A 23,783-nucleotide genomic window follows, 5' to 3' on the forward strand; every position below is an offset into this window, starting at 1 on the left:
TTATTCAGTATATTTTTTATTTCAAGGCTAAACAAGCCTTTTAAATAATTACTTGGTACAAGAAAATCATAAAAGAAACAAATGAAACCACTTGGTGGGAACAGTTTAAATCTTAATTTCCCCATTCGGTTTTTACAGCTGTGGGACAAATGAAGAACCAAGTCTTAAGTTAGAAGATTTTACACTTAAAATAAGTATTACATGAAACAACTGATGAATGTTGTAACTATTTTACATATTTATTACATTATATGTAAATTTACTACAGCATCTTATTTAAAATAGTTCATAAAAGAAGTATTAATTTGGTGTTGAAATCATTCCCCTTATTAGTGAGTTAGGGAGCTTGTTAATCACATATAACCATTTTTACAAGGGCTTTGATATGTTATTTTATAATGTTGTTCTTTCTTAAAAGTAGTTACATTTTTTGGGTGATATGATCTTGTACATTACTGCACATATTTGCTTCCTTTCATTAAATCACAAAACACTTTAAATACTTACAAAACTATATTGACAAGTATTTAAGCTGCACAAACATTTAATGACGAGATACTCCACGGTCTATGCCATGTACATGCCACTTGCTCTTTTCTGTGACAGCAATATTCGGTTAACATATATGTCTGCAGCACAGCCCCAAAATTAAATTCCATAGTTGTTAGTTAAAAAAAGTTTAATTTTTGTTACTTAACTTTATGGCAAAACCTTGGTTAAGATTCATCAATGAATGTTACATAAGCGGAAGAGTCACGGAGACAATGGTAGGTTTCATGTCGATTATATAATCGTAAGAGAGAGATTTAGGAACAAAGCATTAGACTGCAAGACTTTTCAGAAGCAGGCATAGAATCTGCTCATAATTACCAATTATCACTTGCAGAGTGAAGATGAGGAAATTGCAAACAGATAGGCTATTAAGGAGTTGTGATCTGCATAAGTGGGAACAACAAGAGATTGATGAGTGTTTAAAAGAGAGCACAGAAAGGGAGAACAACTGCTGATGAATGGGAAGTTTTGAGAAATGAAATATTGAAAGTGTGAGAGGCAAAACTATGAAAAAAGATAAGAAAGTACACATCCTGGGATAAAACAAGTGATATTAAATTTCATTGATTACTGCAGTCATTAACATGTGTCAGTTACGTGAACAAGAGTATACAGTGTCATTTATAGTACACATAATAAAATGATGACTGTGCTGTGCACAAGTATGCATAGCACTGTTTTTTGAGGAAATGAGGATGATGAATCCGCTTCAGTTACTACACATGCAGTCCAGAATGGTCAGTGCCCAATACAAATAGCAAATTAAATAATGTCCTTCTTCAAATTTACTGAGGTTGTGGGGCTCGACCCAGAAGAAATTACCTGACATTGAGATTGACAGAATGATCAAAGCAATGAAGGAGGAATGGCTAGAGCAGATGTGTCAAGTTTTAGAAGCATGTGTGACTGAATGAAAGATAGTTGCTGCATACAGGAAAATTAAAGAAACCTCTGGAGAATAAAGCAGCTGTATGCATATCAAGCCAGAATTAAGCAAAGGAGAGAAAGCTGCAAGACAGAGGGATAAATAGAAGAGTTACAAAAAAAAGAAAGAAACTAGAAGAAAATATCATGGAAAGGGAAGAGGACGTGACTGAAGATGCATTACTGCATGAAATATCTTACAAGAGTACTGACACACTTAAGGGTAAACAAGGCCCCAAAGTAAACTACATTCCTTCAGAATTATTAAAAGACTTGGGAGAACCAAAACTTCTCACCCTGGAGAGAAGGACGTTCGAGATTGGACATAAAGAACATAATCATTTCAATGTCGAATAAGGTAGGCAATGACAGTTGTATTACTGAGCTATGAATGTGGTATGTCATAGTTAAATGAAGAACATCAGTTTAGGTTCTGGAGAAATGCAGGAAGACGAAAGAGTTATCTTAGAAGACAGGGTGAAGAAAGACAAAATCTATTTCTATATACTGCAATTTTAGATCTAGAAAAATCTTTTGACAATGTTGAGCAAATTCTGTAAAAATTGGCAGTTATAGGGATATAATACAGGAAGTGAATGGTTATCTACAACTTGTATAAAAATCAGACTACAGTTACAACAGCAGATTGGTATTTTAGGGCAGCAGTAGTTGAGAAGAGAAGGAAACAGTGTTGTAGCTTATCCCTCATTTAGTTCAATCTGTGCATACAGCAACCAGTAAAGGAAACCAAAATGAAAACTGAAAAAGGAATTAAATTTCATAGAGAAGAAATCAAAGCTTTATGATTTGCTTTGACTAGGATTTCTATCAGAGATGGCAAACATCTTGAAAGATCAGTTGAAGGGAATGGAGGGAGTCTCACAACCAGTTTATAAGATGACCATAAAAAAAAGTAAAACAATGGTAAGGGAATGTGGCTAAGGTGAAGAAATTAGCTTTTTTAAAAAGAAAAAGGAGAGAGAGAGAGAGGACATCTATGAAGAAGAGAAATATTTTTCTGAAAGTATTTTTATAAATCACAGCTTATATGAAAGTGAAACATGCACAAACTATACAGACAAGAAGAGAATGCAAGTTTTTGAAATGTCACATTACAGAAGAATGTTGAAGATTATAGACAGATACATCAGATTACTAATTATCAAATCAAAAAGGAAAGAGCATTATGGCACAACTAGGCTGAAAGACTTGTTGAAGTTATCCTGGCAGTCTGAAGAAGTTCAAACATGCACCTTCCAATGAACAGAAATCCACTCAGTTTACATTTTCTGAAGGCACAACACCCACTGACGATACTATCTTCACTGATGATATGCGATTTGAAGAAAATAGCTGCACAGTTTTGTTCTCACTTTTTTATGCACTAGCCACGCTTATTTGAAAAAATCTTTGCTATTTAGAAATACCCTGTTTCAATAAATATTCTTGATCTCTGACCCATAGCCTCTCACAGATTATGTTCAATATGGGTGCAACCTCATGAACCTCACCTCGATCACCTGCCCATCTGTTATCAATTCGAAGTACAGGTACTTGCCACTTCTGTTCAAAGTCTTTTATTTCAGTGCTTAACGTTTCACCTCTTTCTTGTACACTGTACCTACAACACAACCCACAAATGCTGTTACTGTACAACTTTTCATACAATTCTTGGTCTATAAACGATACAGCAAAAAGTGTAATTTGCTTATGTGTAAAATAAAATTAGTTCACTAACCTTGTACCAATTGCAATACATGCAGGATTTTCCCCCTGCAAAGCAGTTCTGGCCATCTGCTGTGGAAGCTCAGCCAAACTATTTGGATCCGTAAAGGAAAAAATGTATACAATGGCATCTGCTTTATCCCTACATGCCTGAAATTTCAAGTGCCAAATCTGGCGTAACAGTTCACCAACTAGACAGAGCATACTAGCATCAATGTTACACTTTCGCACAATGACACAACATGGTTACTTCATGTTAAAAGGCAGACCTACCATTTAATTATTTCATCTTACAAACTTTTCCCTGAACAACACTCCCATTTAGGATGAATGTGAACACTTGCCTTTTGCAAGCAGTGAGCTTCAAACTATGCATGCTTGGGTTTCACAGACATACCTGAAGAAATATTTTCTGACAGCTAAGAGAAATGAAGAGCTAAATAAGAAGAGAAACTGAAAATGCAACTGAAATGGCCGATTGAAAGGGAATAGGAAGTAACCTGAATACTGAGAGAATTTTTATATCACAATTAACTACTCTGACATATTTTCACCTCCAGTAGTGGCTGTGTTATCAACAATGAATTAAGAAAAGATGAGTGTGAGAGACTGCATATGGCTGTGGAATCCCAAGTAATAATTGTACAAATATGAGCAGTGTACTAAAAAGATAGAAACTATATTTCTATTTATATCATTTGTGTGAAACACCACAATAGTGTTTAGGATTGCATAGTGTGTGAACCTACACACTTCTAAGCAAATTTATTTTATTTATTTATTTATTTCATGTTCTGTAGATCTCGTATTGTGAGCACGTCACATGAGATGTGGAACAAGTCAAACATACAAAACAACAAACATACAAAAAGATACAAAACAGTCTTCATTAAATATATAAAAAATTTCTACATAACTGCATATAGTTAATACAAAGTTTAGAAGAAAAACAGATTTTGTACATATAACAGCAGATTTCTTTGAGTGTTAATACAAAATTTCATGTTTTAATTTGGAGAAAAATTGCAAGCACATTTCTTTGTTAACAAGACGGATAATTCTGTCTAAATGCTATTTCCCTTTTTGCATCATAAAACTCTTCTAATGTATAAACAGACATATTTAACAAATATTCCTTTAGTTTCGCTTTAAAAATAGATTCATTTTCTCTTAAACATTTTATCTGGTTAGGGAGATGGTTAAAAATTTTTGTTCCTGGCCATTTGACACCTCTCTGAACAACTGTCAGGTTCTTAAGTTCACAATGGGGATTTTCTTTCCCTCTTGTATTATATTTGTGATAGTTCTTATTTGATGGAAATTGTGCAGGGTTCTTAATTACAAAACACATCAGCGAATATACGTACTGTGATACAGTGGTCATTATTTGCAGCTTTTTGAAAAGGTTACGGCATGATGTCCTAGGGGGTACTCTGCACATAATTCGAATAGCCCTTTTCTGGGCCACAAAAATTTTCTTTGCCAAAGCTAAATTTCCCCAGAAGATAATTCCGTAACACATAACGGAGTGAAAATACCCATAGTATGCGGACTTCATAGTGGTTAAATCTCCAATGGAAGACATCATTCTGATAGCATACATAGCTGAGCTCAATTTTTTTTAGTGTCTGTTGTATATGGAAGGACCAGTTCATTTTGCTATCAATATGTACTCCAAGAAATTTAGACACATCCATTCTTTCTATTGGTTGATTTCCACATTTTACATTTATTTCTCTCACTTTTTTGTTTTTGTATGGAACAGGATAAAATTTGTCTTACTTGAGTTTAGAGAGAGACCATTAACACTGAACCAGTTAATCACTTCAGAGAGTATGTTGTTAACTGACTCCTCGAAATTAACATCTGATTTTCCACTCATGAAGATGGTGGTATCGTCAGCAAAAAGAGTAAATTTGCAAGGCAGGCTTGCACACAATGGTAAGTCATTTATAAACATCAAAAACAACAGTGGCCCCGGAATTGAGCCTTATCATCATCATCACAATAGAATGAGATTTTCACTCTGCAGCAGAGTGTGCACTGATATGAAACTTCCTGGCAGATTAAAACTGTGTGCCGGACCGAGACTCGAACTCGGGACCTTTGCCTTTCGTGGGCAAGTGCTCTACCAGCTGAGCTACCCAACATGACTCACGCCCCATCCTCACAGCTTTACTTCTGCCAGTACCTCGTCTCCTACTTTCCAAACTTTACAGAAGCTCTCCTGCGAACCTGCAGAACTAGCACTCCTGAAAGAAAGGATATTGTGTAGTTCGAGTCTTGGTACGGCACACAATTTTAATGTGCCTGGAAGTTTCATATCAGAACACACTAACCTGCAGAGTGAAAATCTCATTCTGGAAACATCCCCCAAGCTGTGGCTAAGCTATGTCTCTGCAATATCCTTTCTTTCAGGAGTGCTAGTTCTGCAGGTTCGCAGGAGAGCTTCTGTAAAGTTTGGAAAGTAGGAGATGAGGTACTGGCAGAAGTAAAGCTGTGAGGACGGGGCGTGAGTCGTGCTTGGGTAGCTCAGCTGGTAGAGCACCTGCCCGCGAAAGGCTAAGGTCCAGAGTTCGAGTCTTGGTCCAGCACACAGTTTTAATCTGCCAGGAAGTTTCATCATCACAATACTTATGTGGAAGGCATTTTATGAGAGAAGAAGGAATGATGATTACAACTGCCCTGGAGTGCCTATGTATCCCTCTGGAAATTGGAAACATTAATGTTATTGTTTCTATTGGACTGCAGGTGAGAAGATGGTTCTAACCACCATGTACTGCCACATTACATGTTAAATGAGTGATTCACTTTCCCAATGTGTATTCATTTTAAGAACTGGGTAATTACATGTATAAAAAGCCTTTAATTTTACAGTGAACAGTCAAGCAGTAAGAGAGGAAGATAGGGCTTTAATGTTGGCAACTAGGAGATTAGAGATGACAAGCAAGCTCAAATTGGCCAAGGCTAGAAAAGGAAGTGGCATGGTCCTTTTCAAATCATCTTCATATTCACCATAACAATTTTAATCAGGCTTTGGAAAACATAGAGCAGAGTGGCCACAGAGGGATTTGGACCCCATTTCTCTCGAACAATATCCATTGCCTTATTACAATAAATGTAAAGTACACAAGGGTAGGTAAACAACAGCTGAATATTGTAACTGAATAAAGCTGCAGCTTTTCTGTGCGTTGAATATGGAATTCATTTGTGGTGAACTATTAAAAACAGAGTACACATAACACTTTCTTATCAGATCAGTGTATCATTACTGATACAGCTGAAACCCAATACACAGTAGATTTTAATACACACAATGTCAAGTATGTCCTGCAAAATAAAATATCATTTAAAAATTATTTTTGCATTCTCAGTATATTTTATAAATCTGAAAAAGAATTATTACAGTGTGTAACCTTTCTGCAGTATAATTTATGCTGCAACTCCAAGCTCTCCAAACAATAACCAAAATAGATGGAACTAATTAAGTTCAACCTTTGGTTTGTCTTATCAAAATATCAGGATTGTCGCTGGACAAAAACTTTGAATAAACATCTCACGGTTAACATTAAAGTGACTATGCAACAGTGCTTGGAAATAATCAAAATGAGCACAAACATCAAGAGGATAAATTATTCATTCATTGCCTAGATTTCTGTGTGCTTGTTACAATATCACAAAATAGAAAGTATATTTTGTGAGCAATAAAATAAAAATTATTGACTGTGTAAGTATGGTGAAACTAAAGCAAGTCTATCACGCAAGTGTGGTGTATCTGAAGGAACATTCAAGGGATGGGGTGAAAGATGAGAATAAACTTAGAAATTCTCTAAATGTAGTTGAAAGTGATGTGGGACTGGGCAGAAAAAGGACTAACCTAGGGAAAGACAGAGAACTTGTCGAATGTCTCTATAGGTGGTTTTTAATAAAGAGAAGTGAGAGGGTGCCACTTTCTGGGCCAATTATTAAAGCAGCTCAAGCTGACAAATTTCACTGATTTATGTGGCAACGAAGATTGTATAGCTTCTTGTCGATGGTTTTCAAGATGGAAATGTTGCCAAGGAATTCGCCAATTTGCCCTTGAAGAAGAAGCAAGGTCTTGTGACAATGCTTCATAGTTTCCTGAAATCTGCAAAAAGTAGTGGTAGATAAAAATTTAAATGATCATTAAGTGTAAAATTGTGAAGAAACAGCACTTTATTATTGACTGCATCCAACCAGAACTATTGAAAAAAAATCAGGAAATAAGATGGGTTTTAAAATGAATACAGACAAGATAAATCTCCGCTTTGCCTCAAATAAATCAGGCCGTCATAAGCTGAAGCCTTGTTGTACAGGTAAAAGTAAAATACTGAGATATTTGAAGCATGTAAACATTTCATCATTACAATTAACTTACAGGCATTCAAAGAATGATTGGATGACATGACATTTCCACCAAGTGATTCCAAGAAGAGTTTTTCCATCAGTGAGAAAGCACCTATAGTCACTTAAACAGAGATAAGAAGCTCTACTAATCCTTGATCACTGTCCAGCTCATCCACCTACTGATGTGCTGCAATCAGAAGATGGAAGAACAAAAACTTTGTTTTTGACAAAAAACAGGGCGGCATTAATTCAGCTGCTGGACCAGGGCATCATATGAGCATTTAAGGGTCATTATCACAGCGAACTGCTCACTTCAATAATAAATTCAGCTGAGGAAATGAAACTCTTCTCAAAATCTATAAATCTTTATAGAGTGTTGCGTATGCAGTGGGCCTCGCATGGCAAAGCATGGTCCGGCCATAATTAGGAATAGCTGGAACAGATGTTCCAATGAAGAAAATACAGCTGATGAATTCTGTAGTGACACAATTTCAACAGCAGTGACCACCAGTCTGCATGTGATGTTCTACAGTGCAATATTGATCTTGAGGACTTGTACCACTGGGTAGCCATCAATAATGAAGAACGGATTTTGGAAATCATAGATGACAAGGGCATTATTGATGCTGTTCGAAATGAAGAGTAGTGAAGCTGAAGAAGAAAGTATAAATGATGTTTCCAGTACAGTGAAATACTGGACAATATAAATAAAATGATTATGTGGATGCATCAAGAAAGTGAACCAAACCAAACTGAGTTCTTGCATCTGATGAGCATTAAACAATACATACTAAAGAAACTGTGTGAAATGACCCATCAAATAAAGCTAACTGACTGCATTAAAGCTGTAAAACAAGGATGTACTGTAGCTTGCAGGCAGTGTTGTAAAGTATCATGCTGTACTTGACAGTGTACTTTATTTGCCATATTGAAACTCATGTAATTGGATGACTTTTAAGTGAAGTTTAATTACTGTGCCCTATTTGGTAGCTTCTGAAATGTTCTACTTCCCATGTTCTTCAAATTTAAATACAGTATAGTACAATATATATAATATTGCGTTATGTGTCCTTCCTAACTATCCATTTGTAGTTTGTCATTACACGGGTCACTCTATATACACAGCAGTTAACACTGTAACGTGGGAGTAAAGCACATCCTCAGACAACTGCTTTGTATCAGGCTTCTTCTGCAGTTTAAAATTAGAACAACATACAGAAGCAGTGTGTCAAAAATTTTCTCTCTTTAGTAGTGTATTCCTTGGCTCATTACATACCACCAGTTTCTTGTTCCTGTTGGGGTCAGTGACACATAAGTAAAAATAAAAGTTAAAAGTCTAAAATCTTATAAAATTTTAGATAATTATGACTACAGTGACGCCTTCAAATTGGTGATAACCAGGAAAGAAATCGGCCATGGCCTGTTTGGGGAAAACACCCATGAATTTACATAATGTGATTTAGGGAAACAGCAGAAAACTTAATCAAAATGGCCAGGTATGTAACTGATTGTTTGGTATGTTATGTTTTGCAATTATGGAGTTTAATAGTGATTAAAACATCTAGTGATTAAAACATCTAATTATACATCCATCTCTCCACTTCTCCTGGTGTCAACATTTTTTGAGGTGGTAGCATAGAACAGAATATTGAATCACCTTTTTGAGAAGCCAATAAAGCCTTCTCTATTGAGAAAGCATAATATGATTTCACAAACTTGGTTCTAATAGAACTAAACAAAAAATGACCATTTTGCCATTTTCTGTCAAGGCTTCCAAATGTGTAAACCATACAATTATAACATTGCATGTATGGAATCATACGCTAACACTAGAAGAGAAGCAGAATATTAAAGAAAAAAAAGGTTACACAGGAATAACACTGTTAAAAATACATGACTAAGTACATGGCCTACATAAATGATATACCTGTGATGTTTGCCAGTTATAACTAGTATGCCGATAAAGGACCCAAATGCATTAATATCAGACAGACAGGATAATAGCGAAACAGCTAACAACCAGAACAAAGCAAACAGCTCTGTCTTTAATCTTAAAAACAAATATGATTCACATACAGACATACAGGTACAGGAACTAGAGATCAACTGGTACACACATGATGAGGCTCCCTATGCATCCAGATGGATAACAAACTGAGGTAGCATTAGCAAATTCACCAGTTAGCCAAAAAGCTTAGTTCTGCCCACTTTGCATTTAGAAAACTATTATTGTGTTACCTGTAGGTGGATTGGTAGCATACTTTCACTCAGTACTGCCCCATGAAGTAATCTTCTATGGTGAGATAACTAAAATAATAAAAAAAAACAATAATATGAAAAGGATAGTTGCTACTCACCATATAGCAGAGAAGCTGAGTCGCAGATGGCACAAAAAATGAGAGTTTGGCCAACAAAATGAGACAAAAACACACACACACACACACACACACACACACACACACACAGAGAGAGAGAGAGAGAGAGAGAGAGAGAGAGAGAGAGAGAGAGAGAGAGAGTGAGTCGCGCGTCTTTTTGTTGTGCCCACCTGTGACTCAGCATCTCCACTATATGGTGGGTAGCAACTATCCTTTTCATAATATTGTTACATTCCATAGTATATTTTCCATTGTTTAAGCTAAAAAAAAATCATTCAATTCTGTGAAAGCAAATATTACGGATATTGCATAAAGTTGATTACCAAAGATCTTGTACAATCTTCTTCACAGACATAGGGACTCTTACACATGCCAATACATATACTCCATGAAGGTATATGTGATTCCCTCTCTCCTATGGTTACTTTATTATACTCACTGATTAGCATACAATACTTAAAACTGGCAGCACTGAAATAGTAGTGAAATCTATTATTAAGATAAAAAAATGAAACTCCTGAAGAACTGGCCACTAACCAAAAAGAATGAGTCAGCCACCTTGAAAAGATATGAGAATTTAGACACAAGGCAAAAATTTAAACTTGTACTGCCTTTATCACAATATTAGGCATGATAAGAGAATAACTGACAAAACAGTTTCACCTTTCTGTTCCAAAAAATATACATCTGATGTACAAAACTCTGCACATATAAACTTCCACACATGGTGGATGCTCCTGCTATAGAAGGACTAAATGTGTAATTAAGATATATCATATCTATAAGGGCAGCAACATTTTCACACCTCTGCTTTTTCACTGGAAGGAGTAACAGCATTGCTCGGATGTGCAACCTGTCAATTTTCAACTGTAGCCAATCTTGTTCCCATTGACTTGTGCTAAGGTGATCTTTTTGTGTGTTTCTATTTCTGACACTGAAGCTTCCCTGATAGCCTGAGTTATTTATGTGTCAACAGTATGCTCAATAATGATAAATATTCTACATTTGAATGCTCCATACAAAATTAGTGTATGATTCAGTCTGCCTTTGAGGAGCTATATGTGTCCAAGTCTCATACTACTGCAGTACCCCAGCCCCAGAAGTGATTAACAACTTTTTTTGTCTTTACAAACACTTTTTAACAAAGAATTCACAAGAAAGTTTTCTGCCATCTACTTCAGCCACATAGCTAACATAAAAGCTGTTCTCTCTGGAATGAACAATGTTCCACCATTGTGTCTAACAGTGATTAGAACTGCTGCCAGCCCTAAGTTTGGGAATTTGTATTAGACAAATTTGTACCTATCCACTACTATCGATTCCCACCTGAGCTCCTGTATGTGATCGCCAACTAGCAGCATTCAGGGAATATTTATACCTTACATAGTCTACAAAATGGATAAAATGTGCCTCAAGATATGAATTTGCATATGGGTCAATTTCCATCTCGGGACGCTTCGCTTTGGGAACTTACTGAGTTGTCAAATGTATTTGCAATAAATTACATATGGTACATTGGAGGACTAGGAGATGTGTTGCTATTTCTATATACTGTGAGAGTGTGCAATAAGTAATGCAACACTTTTTTTCTCGCCCAATTTTGGTTGAAGGAATAAAGAATTTGCTGTGGGACAGCATTGAATATTCCCACTTCAACCCTTATAGTTTCATGAAGTTCCGATACGTGGCGGTGCTATACGTACCCTTCAAACTGGCATCTGTAATGCAGGGGCTTCACAAGCAGAGATATTCACAGGCATTTCCAGAATGTCTACAGAGACCTGGCAGTGAACAAAAGCATGATGAATCATTGGGCGAGGCATCTGTCATCATAGCAACAACATTGCATCATAGCAACAACATTGCACAAACCCCGATCTCCATTGCACTGGCCGGCTGTGACACCTACAATGTTGGAACATGCAGGTACACTCATTCGAGCAGATCGATGGTTCACAATAAAACACCTTGCTGCTCAACTAGATGTCTCTGTGGGTAAAGCTGACACACTCATCCACCAGTTGGAGTACTCAAAATATGTGCACCCAGTGGGTTCCTCAGTGCTGAACAGAAGACTATAAAGAGCAACGAAGGACCATCTGTGCGGAACTGCTTGTACATTATGAGGCTGATGGTGACAATTTTTTTCGAACATCAACATAGGCAATGAAACATGGATTCATCAGTTAACACCAGAAATTAAACAGCAACCCATGGAGTGACACCACACCACCTCTCCTCCAAAGAAAAAGTTGAAAGCTGCACCCTCAGCTGGAAGTCATAGGGACATTCTTCTGGGATTCTGAAGGGGTTATTCTGTTTGACATCTTCCCTCATGGTTCAACGATCAACTCTGAAGTATTGTGCTACCCTCAGCAAATTGAAGAAAATTCACTGTTTTCATTGCCACAAAAATGAAAAAGAACTACTTCTCCTCCACAATGCAAGGCTTCACACAAATATGCACACCTGCGAGCACCTCACAAAACTTCACTGCACTGTTCTTCCTCATCCACCCAACAGCTCAGATCTCACACCTTCTGACTTCCATCTGTTTGGCCCAACAAAGCAGTAAATGGATGTTGAGGAGGTTATTGATGCAGCATGATGTTGGCTCTGACATCGATTAGGGCATACAGGTCCTCCCAGAAATGTGGCATAAGGTCATCACAATGAACAGAAATTATGATGAAAACTTGGGTTTTGCAACCAAAAGAGTGGGGAGTAATACGGTGTATTGGAATCGGAAATAAAAACAAACCTCCTTTAGGGGAACAAATACATTGCATTGCTTATTGAACGCCCCTCATATATTGGTCTTTCTGTGTAAACCAATGACCCCCCTGAGAACGTCACATTTCATGTGGATACATCAAGTATGAGGCAATAACAATGCTGCTCTTGGTCTCAATCCAGCAACCAGTTCTGCCTCGCCCACATGTCAAATACCAACAGCTTTCACAGAGCATTCTCAACCCATTACAAGTCCCAGGAAAGTAGGGGTGAATGCTTCCATATCATGTTGTCTGTACTCGACAGTCTAGTCTGTGGCATGTACATTAAACATGTGTAGTCCTGGAAGAGGGCATATTCTGAAACAATCAACAAAGCAGTGTTAGAGGAACTGTGATTCATCTGACAAGGTAAATAATTTCCAGTCCTCCAGTGTTCAGTTATGAGATTTGTGTGTGTTCAGTTATGACATTCGTATGTCCAAAACAGATGAAACTAACATAAGTCTACAGCCAACTAGACCATGTATATGGTTGTGGAACACTATTTGCAGCAACACCCGATGAACTGTGTGCTCTAAAACACTTGTGCTTTATCCAGGATAGTATTTTACTGTCAGTTTTTTGACAGGTTGTTCCTTAGTCTGCTTTACAGCTTCTATATTCATATTCTTGGATGAGGTACAGATATCCATTACCATGGGATCTTAACATTACTTGTCCACGATATACAGCAATGGTAGCATCTGAACATTTAATATTCATTTCTACTGATTGATCCATCACAATCAGTCCTATGTCAAATTCAATCCAGTATGTAGTTTTATCCATTATCTCCATACAAGCACGATCTTCCATGCATGAAATGAAATTCTGGAAGTCTGCAGAATGCCCGTATACAACTTCCATAAATTCTTCACTGGACTCAGAACTTTTTGACTCACAAATTTCTTTTGTTGTAGGGGGAGGTGGGAGTGAATGGGAGCAAAATTTGGTGATTTAGGTGGATGTCGCAACAATTTGTTCTCCAAATCCATAATTTTTCTCATTCTTAGCTATGTGGGCAAGACTGTGGCCACAATAAAATGTGATGTTCTGCTTTCATATAATGGAAGGAATAAAGGTATCTAACCCGTGGGCAGAAGGGGGGAGGGGGGGGGGGGGAGTGGGTGAGAGAGAGAGAGAGAGAGAGAGAGGTCTGCTGCTCAGCAGGCATAAACTCTCCTGCAGTTTCAACTGACACATGAATCTTAAATATTCAGTTCATCGAAATCTTAGTTCAAATAATAAAAAAGTCAATAAACAACATACCGGGAAAATATGTGCATACTTCTTAATAGCATTTTCACCTGCATCCCAAATTTGTAGTTTAAACAATATGATTTTGTCCCATATTTTAACAGGCCAGAATATATTTGATTTCTGTATGCCATGAGTTTCGGTATGAGGTATGCGACATCTGCTTCCTGCCAAACGAGCAACTGTTGCAGTTTTCCCAATTCCACTTTTGCCAGTAACAAATAGTTTGTATGACACCTCCTCAACATTTGATGCTATGCTTGGACGTTCAAGAATTCCTGAAAATGAGAAAATATTGTAAGCCAGAAACATATATGAGTTAAAGGGGAAAGTAACCAAACATTTATTTCCATATGAGAATTATCTAATTATTAAGAAGCAGTTATGGGTATATCTACATCGGCATCTATACTCTGCAAACTACCATGACGTGCATGGCAGACGGTATGTCCCATTGTACCAGTTATCAGTTATTAGTGTATCCCTGTTCCATTCATGAATGGAGAATGGGAAGAATGATTATTCAAATGCCTCTGTGCATGCAGTAATTATTCTAATCTTATCTTCAAGATCCCTAAGTGAGTGATACATAGAGGGTTTCAGTATATTCTTAGGGAAATCATACAAAACCAATTCTCGAAACTTTGTTAACAAACTTTCTCAGGATAGTTTATGTCTACCTTCAAGAGTTTTCCAGTTCAGGTCCTTCGGTATCTCTGTGACTCTCTCCCACGGACGACCATTCGTGCTGTCCTTCTCTGTATACATTCAATACCCCCCATTAGTTCTATCTGGTACTAGTCCCACAGACTTGGGCAATATTCTAGAATTGGTCACATAATTGATTTGTAAGCAGTCTCCTTTGTAGATTGATTTAAACTGAAGTCTACCACCTGCTTTACCCATAACTGGACCTGTGTGATCATTCCATTCCATTTCTCATTACACACAAGTATTTGTACAACTTGGATGATTCCAACAGTGACTAACTGATATTATAGTCATAGCATACTAAGTTTTTTCATTTTATGAAGTGAAAAACTTTACATTTCTGACCATTTAAGGCAAGCTGCCAATCTCTTCTTCAATGTGAAATCTTATCAAGATCTGACTGATTGTTTAGCACCTTCTTTCAGATAGATAACTGCATCACCTGCAAAAAGCCTGATTTTACTATTAATATTGTCAGCAAGGTCATTAATATACAACACGAACAGTACGGGTTCCAACACACTTCTCTGGGGCACACCAGAAGTTACTTCTACCTCTGATGATGACTCTCCATCCAAGATAACATGATGTGTCCACCCCAACGAAAAGTCCTCAATCCAGTCACAAATTTCATTGACTCCTCATGTGACCGAACATTTGACAATAAGTGTAGGAGTGGCACTGTGTCAAATGCTACTCAGGCATCAAGAAATACAGCAACTACCTAACTGCCTTGATCCAAAGCTTTTAGTATGTCATTGAGAAAAGTTCACATGATTGATGTTTTCGAAATAAATACTGGTTGACACTGAGGAGGTCATTCTGTTCAAGATACTTCGTTATGTTTGAGCTCAGAATATGCTCTAAGATTCTACAACAAACTGGTGTCAAGGATACTGGATGGTAGTTTCGTGGACCACTTCTTGTACCCTTCTTGTAAACAGGCGTGACCTGCGTCTTTTTCCAAGAACCGGGCACAGTTTTTTGTTTGATGGATAATAGAAGAGGAGCTAACTCAGCCACAAATTCAGTGCAGAATCTGACAGATTCCATCGGGCTCTAGAACTTTGGTCAATTTTAATGATTTCAGCTGGTTCTTAACGCCACTGACACTAATACTTACCTCAGTCATCTTTTCAGTGGTATGGGGAGTACATTGGGATAATTCTCCTAGGGTTTCATTTGTAAAGTAACAGTTGAAAATGGAGTTACGCATCTCAGCTTTCATTTTGCTACCTCAGTTTCAGTTCCTGTCTCATTCACGAGGGACGGGACACTAACTTTGCCACTAATGGTCTTTACATAGAACCAGATTTTCTTTGGAATCTGTGAAAGACCACTTGACAATACTCTGCTACAGTAGTCACTGAAGGCATCATGCATTGCTCTCTTGACAGCCAAATGCATTTCATTCAGCATATCTCTACCTGTGGCCCTACACTTTGTTTTACACGTGCTATGCAGTAACCTCTCTTTCTTAATTTCATTCGTTATATTAGATGTTTTGGGAAAGCCTGCAACTGTGTCATTCATGTTTTAAATATTGAATATATATTTCTTTAGAAGTTTCTTTACAGTGACTGTAAACCATGGAGATTCCCTCCCATTATGAAGCATTTTACTAGGTACATATTTATCCAATGCGTGGTTAACTATTCTTTTAAACTTGAGCCTGAGTTCCTCTACATGCTCCTGCCTTGTGCTGAAAGTTTCAAGTTCCTCACCGAGATGTGACACTACTGATTTATTATCTAGTTTACTGAATATATATATCTTCCTGTTGGTTTTAATTGTCCTTTGTATTTTGGTAATCATTGCTGCCACAACCGCATAATGGTCAGTGATACCAGTTTTGATGTGGAGGTCCTCAAAGTGATCACGTCTATTTGTTGTCATTAGATATAATATATTTCCATCATGAGTGGTGTACCTAACTATCTGTTCTACATAGTTTTCACAGGATGTCTTACACCAAACACTAACAAAACTGTAATTTTCCCAATTAATTGTTTGTTGATTAAAGTCTCCACCAATGATTATAGTATGATTGGGGAACTGGGGTTTCCTCTAAGGTTTCCATTCACATCATGGGTAATTGGAATTCTGAAAACAGTAGCATGCACATTAGTCCAGCCAACATTATTTTACGTTATAATATTCTGCAGTTTTTGTGTTAACCCAAGAGCACAGTACAAATCAGATGGAAATCATCCTAAAGGCTTGTCTGCCTTCTGGCATATGAGTGAACTTAGCTGTTCTGTCTGGCAGACAGCTCTTTTGTTTAACAATCTGCTTCTGTTGCTGGATCATGGAATGCGTTACACACCAACAAATATACCCCCATAATTAAGGGCTACAAGCTATGACTACTAATCTGAATGAGTCGCAGTATTATGGACACTTGTTCATAGTGTGTGAACTATTTGAGAATCTGAGAGCTTGTCAGAAGAATTTAGCCACCTCAACTTTGTATTTGTTCAGAATGCTTTGAAGCAAGTCTGTTTTGGATTTCAACTAACACAGATTAAACAAAGTGAACTGCCAAATGAGCTGATAAAGCTAACAATGGTGTTCTTGTAGTTACTGTGGCAGTCTTTTTCCAAAATTGTCAGCCTCCTCAAGAAGCAATGAATCAAATGTCTGTTGTTTCTTGGAATGAGTATAATAATTGCTGGCTCCAATAAAATATGATCTTGGCATAAGGAAACAAGGAATATACAAGATTCTTTGTTGGTATTATAAATCTTCCATTGGTCAGATGTGTTTCACAATTAAAGATAGGTGAAGTGAACAACAAGATTAGGTCAGTGAGAAAACCATTATTGTGGTCCTCCATCTAGATACAGGACGTGGCAGAGAGTACAAAGAAATCGGAGATTTTCTCAGCTGTCTTGGCCTACTGTGACTTCACCATTAATAAAGCCACTTGGAAAACATACAGGTAACAAATTTAACAAGACAGGTAAGGCTATCAGCTCCATAAAATATGTGAACCAGCACTCGTATGCTAACACACTGCTACCTACAGAAGGAATTTGGTACGAATGTACCAATGGGTAGCCAAAGCCAAGACAGCCAAATCAGACACAAACAACTTGCCCCAATTCACTTATCTGTATCTGTACCTGTAGGTAGGTGAATTTTCTGCCTTGCACAGCTGGGTCCTTATTTTTCTTTACCATGTGTCTAGATGCCAATTTCTTCCACATTGCACTTGTAGCAAGTTACTATCAAAAACTGATTAGTCACAGAAATTCTTTCTAGTCATACCAGCATCTGAAGACTGCTAAAAGCTGCATCATAGGGGAAGAAAGGTACAGTTTCCACAATAGCACCTATCATCATGCCCGAGAGTTACCAGTATAAAACTATCATTAATTAAACCTTCACAAGATTATAATAACTTTTCAATAAAATGTTATATAGCAATACCCCAATGACCAAGACCAATCTACATTCACACTCTGCAAACCACCAGGCATTATTATCACAAAAGCTGACAGGGTGCCATCCTTTTATTCCACCATTTGTGAGGCCTCAACTTTTGTGAGAAATACATTGGGCCAGTAGTGCAGTTCAAACATTGTCGATGGTTTTATGTAGAGTATAAAGGAACTGTGTGTTGCTGATGTGAATGTTTTTGTACTGTCAAGAAAACCGACTAGTAGATCTACACCTACATTCTGCTAAGCACCATGAAGTTCATGGTAGATGGTACGGTCAACTGTGCCATTTTTTAGGGCTTCTTCCTAGTCTATTCACATGTGAAGAATGATTGTCTAAATGTCTCTGTAAGCAATTTAATTAGTCAATCTGCTCATTCCTTACTTAAAACAGGTCCTTTAAACTGTGTAAGTGGGTGTCGTGGGACAGTAGTTGTCTTCAGGTATCTCTCAGTTTGGGTTTCTCAGCATCTCTGTGACAGTCATCCAGAGGTCGAACAAACCTGTGGCCATTTGTGCTTATCTTTGCGGAGGATGACAAATTTACTCATATTGCTGAATGAAGTTTAGCTGCAGCACTATCTCAAGCTCTTCCATTCTACTGCACGGAAGTCACAAAAGGTCAGTTTTTCTTCTTTTTATTTATTGGTCCTCTAATCATTCTTGTACAAAACATGCATGGGGTGTACAAAAGGTGTATTATGTAATTGGACAAATAAGATTAGATGGTTGGTGAACTGAAGTGGTGTAATGGTCTGTTGGAAAATTACTAAGTAAATCATTTTCCTCACTACACATTATAGGATACATTAGTAATGCATTTTATTGAGCTAAGGAATCACAATATAGTGACAATAGAATAGTAGTGAATAGATATGAGGGTGGTCTTACAATTGCTTTCAGTTCTAACAAACAATGTTTATTCAACATAGTACAATCAAGTACAATCCCTAGAAATAATAGTTTCAGGACACTGTACAAATTATTCTTCTGTGTACACAAGTTTACAAATTACAGACTAAAGATCTGTGTGTAATAATAAATTTTACATTTGTTAATATGGAAATAACATAGTTACAAATATTTGTATTGTCATTACATCACTTGTGCATTAAGTAAAACTATTTGTTTGACACATATACAAAGCACTTTTCATGAAGAAATCATCTACGAAATAAAATTCATTTTCATTCAAATTATTTTTAGCTGGTCTTTTAATTTGTTAGCAGGGAAGGCTGAGAGACTTTTTGGTAGGGCAATGTCTAGCTTCTGCCCAACATTTGCTAACCAAATTTATGGCAAAAATGTTTCCAGACGGTTTACAGGTTAAAGAATCTATATGCATGTCCCAATTGAGATTGTCCTGAATGTGATTGCTAAGAATTTTGTCCATTTTTCATTTTTCACAATGTCATTTCTCATGGATAATTTCAAATTCATATAAAATTCTATTTGTCTCTATGTTAAAATTCATTATTTGAGTTTCCGAAGCACTTACATTTAGATGGATTTCATCGAAATACTTGGCTATTTCATTGGTTAGACTGTTGCGCAGCACCTCCAGACTGTCATAAGCTTTATGTTTGCATACAATTGATATACAGTCTGCATACAATATTCTTTTAGAGTTAGCAAAACAGCACTGCGTACCATTAACGTAAATCACGAAAAGAAGCGGTCCCAAGATGGGACCTTGAGACGCACTACATTTGATATCAGTAATTTTGGATTTGAAAGATCCACTGTTTGTTTTAAGCAAAATAACTTATTTTCTGTTGCTCATATATGTTTTTATTAACACACAGCCAACTCTTCTAATACCCAGGTTCCACTACTTATCAAGTAAAACTGTGATATTAACACAATCAAATGGTTTTTGTACGTCACAAAACACTCCAGTAACACACTCCTTGTTCTCTGCTGCGGTTATATTCTGATTTTAAAATATTAGATTGTGTTGACTCAAGAACGTCATTACTCTTTAGTCTAGTCATGCAGGACAAACTGGAAATTTGAGCTGGATACAATGTGTTACACATTCCAAGAAATATCCTTATAGTGTTATTACATATTGTAGTGCTATTATTTATTAACCCATTAACCGCCATGATCCCCATTTGGGGACCAGATAGTTTTTGTCCCATCAGTTGGCAGCAGTGTCTTTGTTTTAATGCTGATTAGCTTATAATATTTGACAACAGTCTAACTGAAGTGAGTGACAGAGAAGAATCAAAATATTGCATTTGGCTTCTCTTGTAAAGTTGAATAAACCATAAATCGGATGGTAAGTCATGTAATATGAATATAATAGATTTTCAGTTGTGTTATTTTTGTATTATTTTTATTGTTCCATCAAATGATGTGATCATATTGTAAATTTGTAGGTTACAGTAGCTCACAAATGTTTCTTTGTTCATTTGTTATTAGTAAATATTGTTTTATTACATGTTTTAAAGCGATACCCATTTGGGGATTGTGGCCAATACGAAGTACTTTCATACAATCACAATCATTGTATCTTATTTTTTTTTACATATGGGAAACAGAAAGTTCCTCGCACTAGCTGAAGTAGAAGATATGATAAATGATCCTAACTTTCTCACCGAAGATAATTATGATGGTGTGATATGATATTGTAGTAGGACTTCCACCTGACAATGTGGATCGTGTTTCCAATGCTGAAGAATTTGATGACGACATTTTGGAAGACGCTTATCCTAACGATGTTCCTTGTAGGCTGGAAATTCATTCAAGTGTAATTGCAGTTGCCGATACCTATACAGAACCTCTGGCCAAGGAAGACCCTAGTACTTCATGGCCCACACGGTCAAAGAAGTTTGACTTTGAAATGGTTAAAATAGTTTCCGATTGGTAAAAAGTTCAGCCTGATTACAAAAAGACATTTGGGCATAACAACAATATAAACGGAGCTATGAAACACGTAACTTCTCTCAAAGGAAAATCAGCAATCAAACTTTTATGTTTTCAGTAGACTGTCTTTGAAAATTTGTAGGCTTTTTATGCCTTACAGGTTACCATTCTTTGCCTCAGGAGCAAATATATTGGTGCGAAGATGAAGACTCAACATTAGAAGTTTCAGAAAACGTTTCTCCAGAAACAGGCATTTAGAAATAAAGAAAAATTTGAACTTCAGTGACAATTCTAAACTGACAGATAATAATTAGGCAATTGCAGATTTCAAGATATGCCCCCTCATTGACAAAATGGATCAAAATTATATGAAATTTGGTGTTTTTTCAAAAAATATAATCATTGATCAGCAGATGGTCAGATATTACAGGCATCATCATTTCAAAAAAATTATTCATGGTAAACCCATATGGTTTGGGTTCAAACAGGTGCAGAAACAGGATACTACTTTCATACAGATTTGTACACTGGGAAAAGGAACGAAGCCAATGAGGTGCATCAGTTATAATAAGCAAAATATCTGTGGTGAACAATCCCTCTAACCACATTTTCTTTTTAGATAATTTTTCAATAGTTTTGATCTAATGAAAACCTTAACAGACCAAAATGTAGCAGCAACAGGAACAGTTCGATCAAACCGGATAAATAAATGCCCTCTCAAGTTAGATAATAAATTCAGAGAGGAACCTTGTGGAGCTATGGATTACAGATTTGATGTCAAAAGCAAAATATTCTGTGCTGTCTGGAAAGATAATAAATGTGTCCGAGTCTTGTCAAACCATCAAGGAATATATCCACAGAAGAAAGTAAATAGATGGTCCAGATTGGAGAAAAAAGATATCAAAATACCCCAGCCTCTCTGCATACATCTCTACAATAAATTCATGTGTGGAATGGATAAACTTGACTGGTATATAAATAAATATAGAATAAAAATATGCGGAAGGAAATGGTATTTTCCCATATTCACAAACATAATTGATGCTGCAGTAGTGAATGCTTATGTATTATACTGTCATGCTAACAGCAATATACCCTTTTTAGAGTTTAGAGGCTACCTACCTACCTACCTACCTACACACACACACACACACACACACACACACACACACACACACACACACACACACACACACACACACACACACAGTCTCTTCCTTATCCTAGAAGTCTTGGTAGACCATCACTGCAGAAAAAAGACCTAGAAAGGTGTTCCAGAAACAGTGAGAAAAAAATTCATTTGGACATTATCTAGAAAGAACCTGCGAAGGAAAACAAAGGAAATGTGTGATATGCAAGAGGAACGTAAGAAAACAATGTAGAAAATGTAATGGAGGCTTACATATGGACTGTGTGGAACAGTGGTTGGTTGGGGGCTGGGTCCCTTGTTGCCAGTGAAATAATTACACAAGGGGGGGGGGGGGGGGGGGACGTACAGCACATTAACAGGAGAAAGGAAGAACCAGAAGAACAACAAAAGGACAACCAATACTACTATGGACAAAACATGAAAAGAAAACCACAGAGAGAAGCAAGAAACAGGTAAATGGGATAAAAACAAGAGAACAGATGACCGTCACTGGCTGAACACGAGAATAAAAAGGAAAAGCCAGCCACTCTGCAACACATCAAAACACCCACCCAAAAAGCATTAGAGTGGCGAACACAAAGGGACAAAGGACATGCGCTAAAACTTATATAGAACAATAAAACCCTCCATCACATATAAACGTAAAACTAAATTAGCCAATGGGGCATTGTCAGCTACAATTAATGGCAACAAGTCCGGTAACTGAAGAGTCCGTTGCAGGACAGCCAAAGGAGGAGAGCTCACCACAATATGGGCCACTGTCAGCTGGGCGCCGCACCGACACTGAGGTGGGTCATCATGACGCAGGAGGTAGCCGTGTGTCACCCAAGCATGGCCAATGCGGAGCTGGCAGAGAACCACAGTGTCCCTGCAAGAGGCCCGCAAGGAGGACTGCCACACATTCGTCGTCTCCTTAATGGCACGCAGTTTGTTGGGCATGCTGACGTTATGCTATTTTGTCTCCCAAAGCCACAAAACCTTGCGGTGTAGTACTGAACGCAGGTCAGTTGCAGAGAAGCCGATCTCCATAAGCGGTTTCTGCATAGTCAGTCTGGCCAACCTGTCAGCAATTTCATTGCCTGGGATTCCAAAATTTCATTCCCTGGGATTCCAACATGACCTGAGGTCCAGACAAACACCACTGAATGACTGGACCATTCCAGGGCATATATGAACTCCTGGATGGTCACTACCAAAGGATTACAAGTGCAGCACTGGTCGATAGCTTGTAGGCTACTCAAGGAGTAAGTACACAAAAGAAATGACTCCCCAAGGCATGAATGGATGTGCTCAAGAGCACGAGATATAGCCACCAGCCTGACAGTGAAAATACTGCAACCAGTGGGCAAGGAAAGCTGTTCAATATGTCCTCCATGGACACACGCGAAGCCGACGTTAGCATCAGCCATCGAGCTATCAGTGTAAACCACTTCGGGGCCTTGGTACATGTCAAGAATTGAGAGGAAGTGGCAGCGGAGAGCCGCGGGGTTAACTGAGTCCTTAGGGCCATGTGAAAGGTCCAGACGAAACCGTGGTCTAGATGTACACAATGGAGGTGTACGTGTATGAACCTCAAGTATAGGTGGTAAAGGCAAGGACTCCAGTTCGAAAAGAAGGGATCAGACACGAACTG

At 37.4% G+C, this 23,783-nt stretch overlaps 1 protein-coding gene across 1 annotated transcript in view; it reads right to left on the reverse strand.

Annotated features, from left to right (window-relative positions):
* Window positions 1–23,783, reverse strand: part of LOC126262589 (ciliogenesis and planar polarity effector 2-like) — a 31,312-nt gene continuing 7,529 nt past the window's right edge. Inside the window, exons 2-4 of the mRNA XM_049959327.1 lie at window positions 13,988–14,253; window positions 3,215–3,351; window positions 1–3,097 (exon numbers count right to left, since the gene is read on the reverse strand). Of these exons, the coding sequence (XP_049815284.1) occupies window positions 2,890–3,097; window positions 3,215–3,351; window positions 13,988–14,253 (611 nt within the window). The 3' untranslated portion in view covers window positions 1–2,889. The remainder of the gene's footprint in view (window positions 3,098–3,214; window positions 3,352–13,987; window positions 14,254–23,783) is intronic.

The sequence above is a fragment of the Schistocerca nitens genome, chromosome 6, assembly GCF_023898315.1.
Source record: "Schistocerca nitens isolate TAMUIC-IGC-003100 chromosome 6, iqSchNite1.1, whole genome shotgun sequence".
Taxonomy (NCBI): domain Eukaryota; kingdom Metazoa; phylum Arthropoda; class Insecta; order Orthoptera; family Acrididae; genus Schistocerca; species Schistocerca nitens.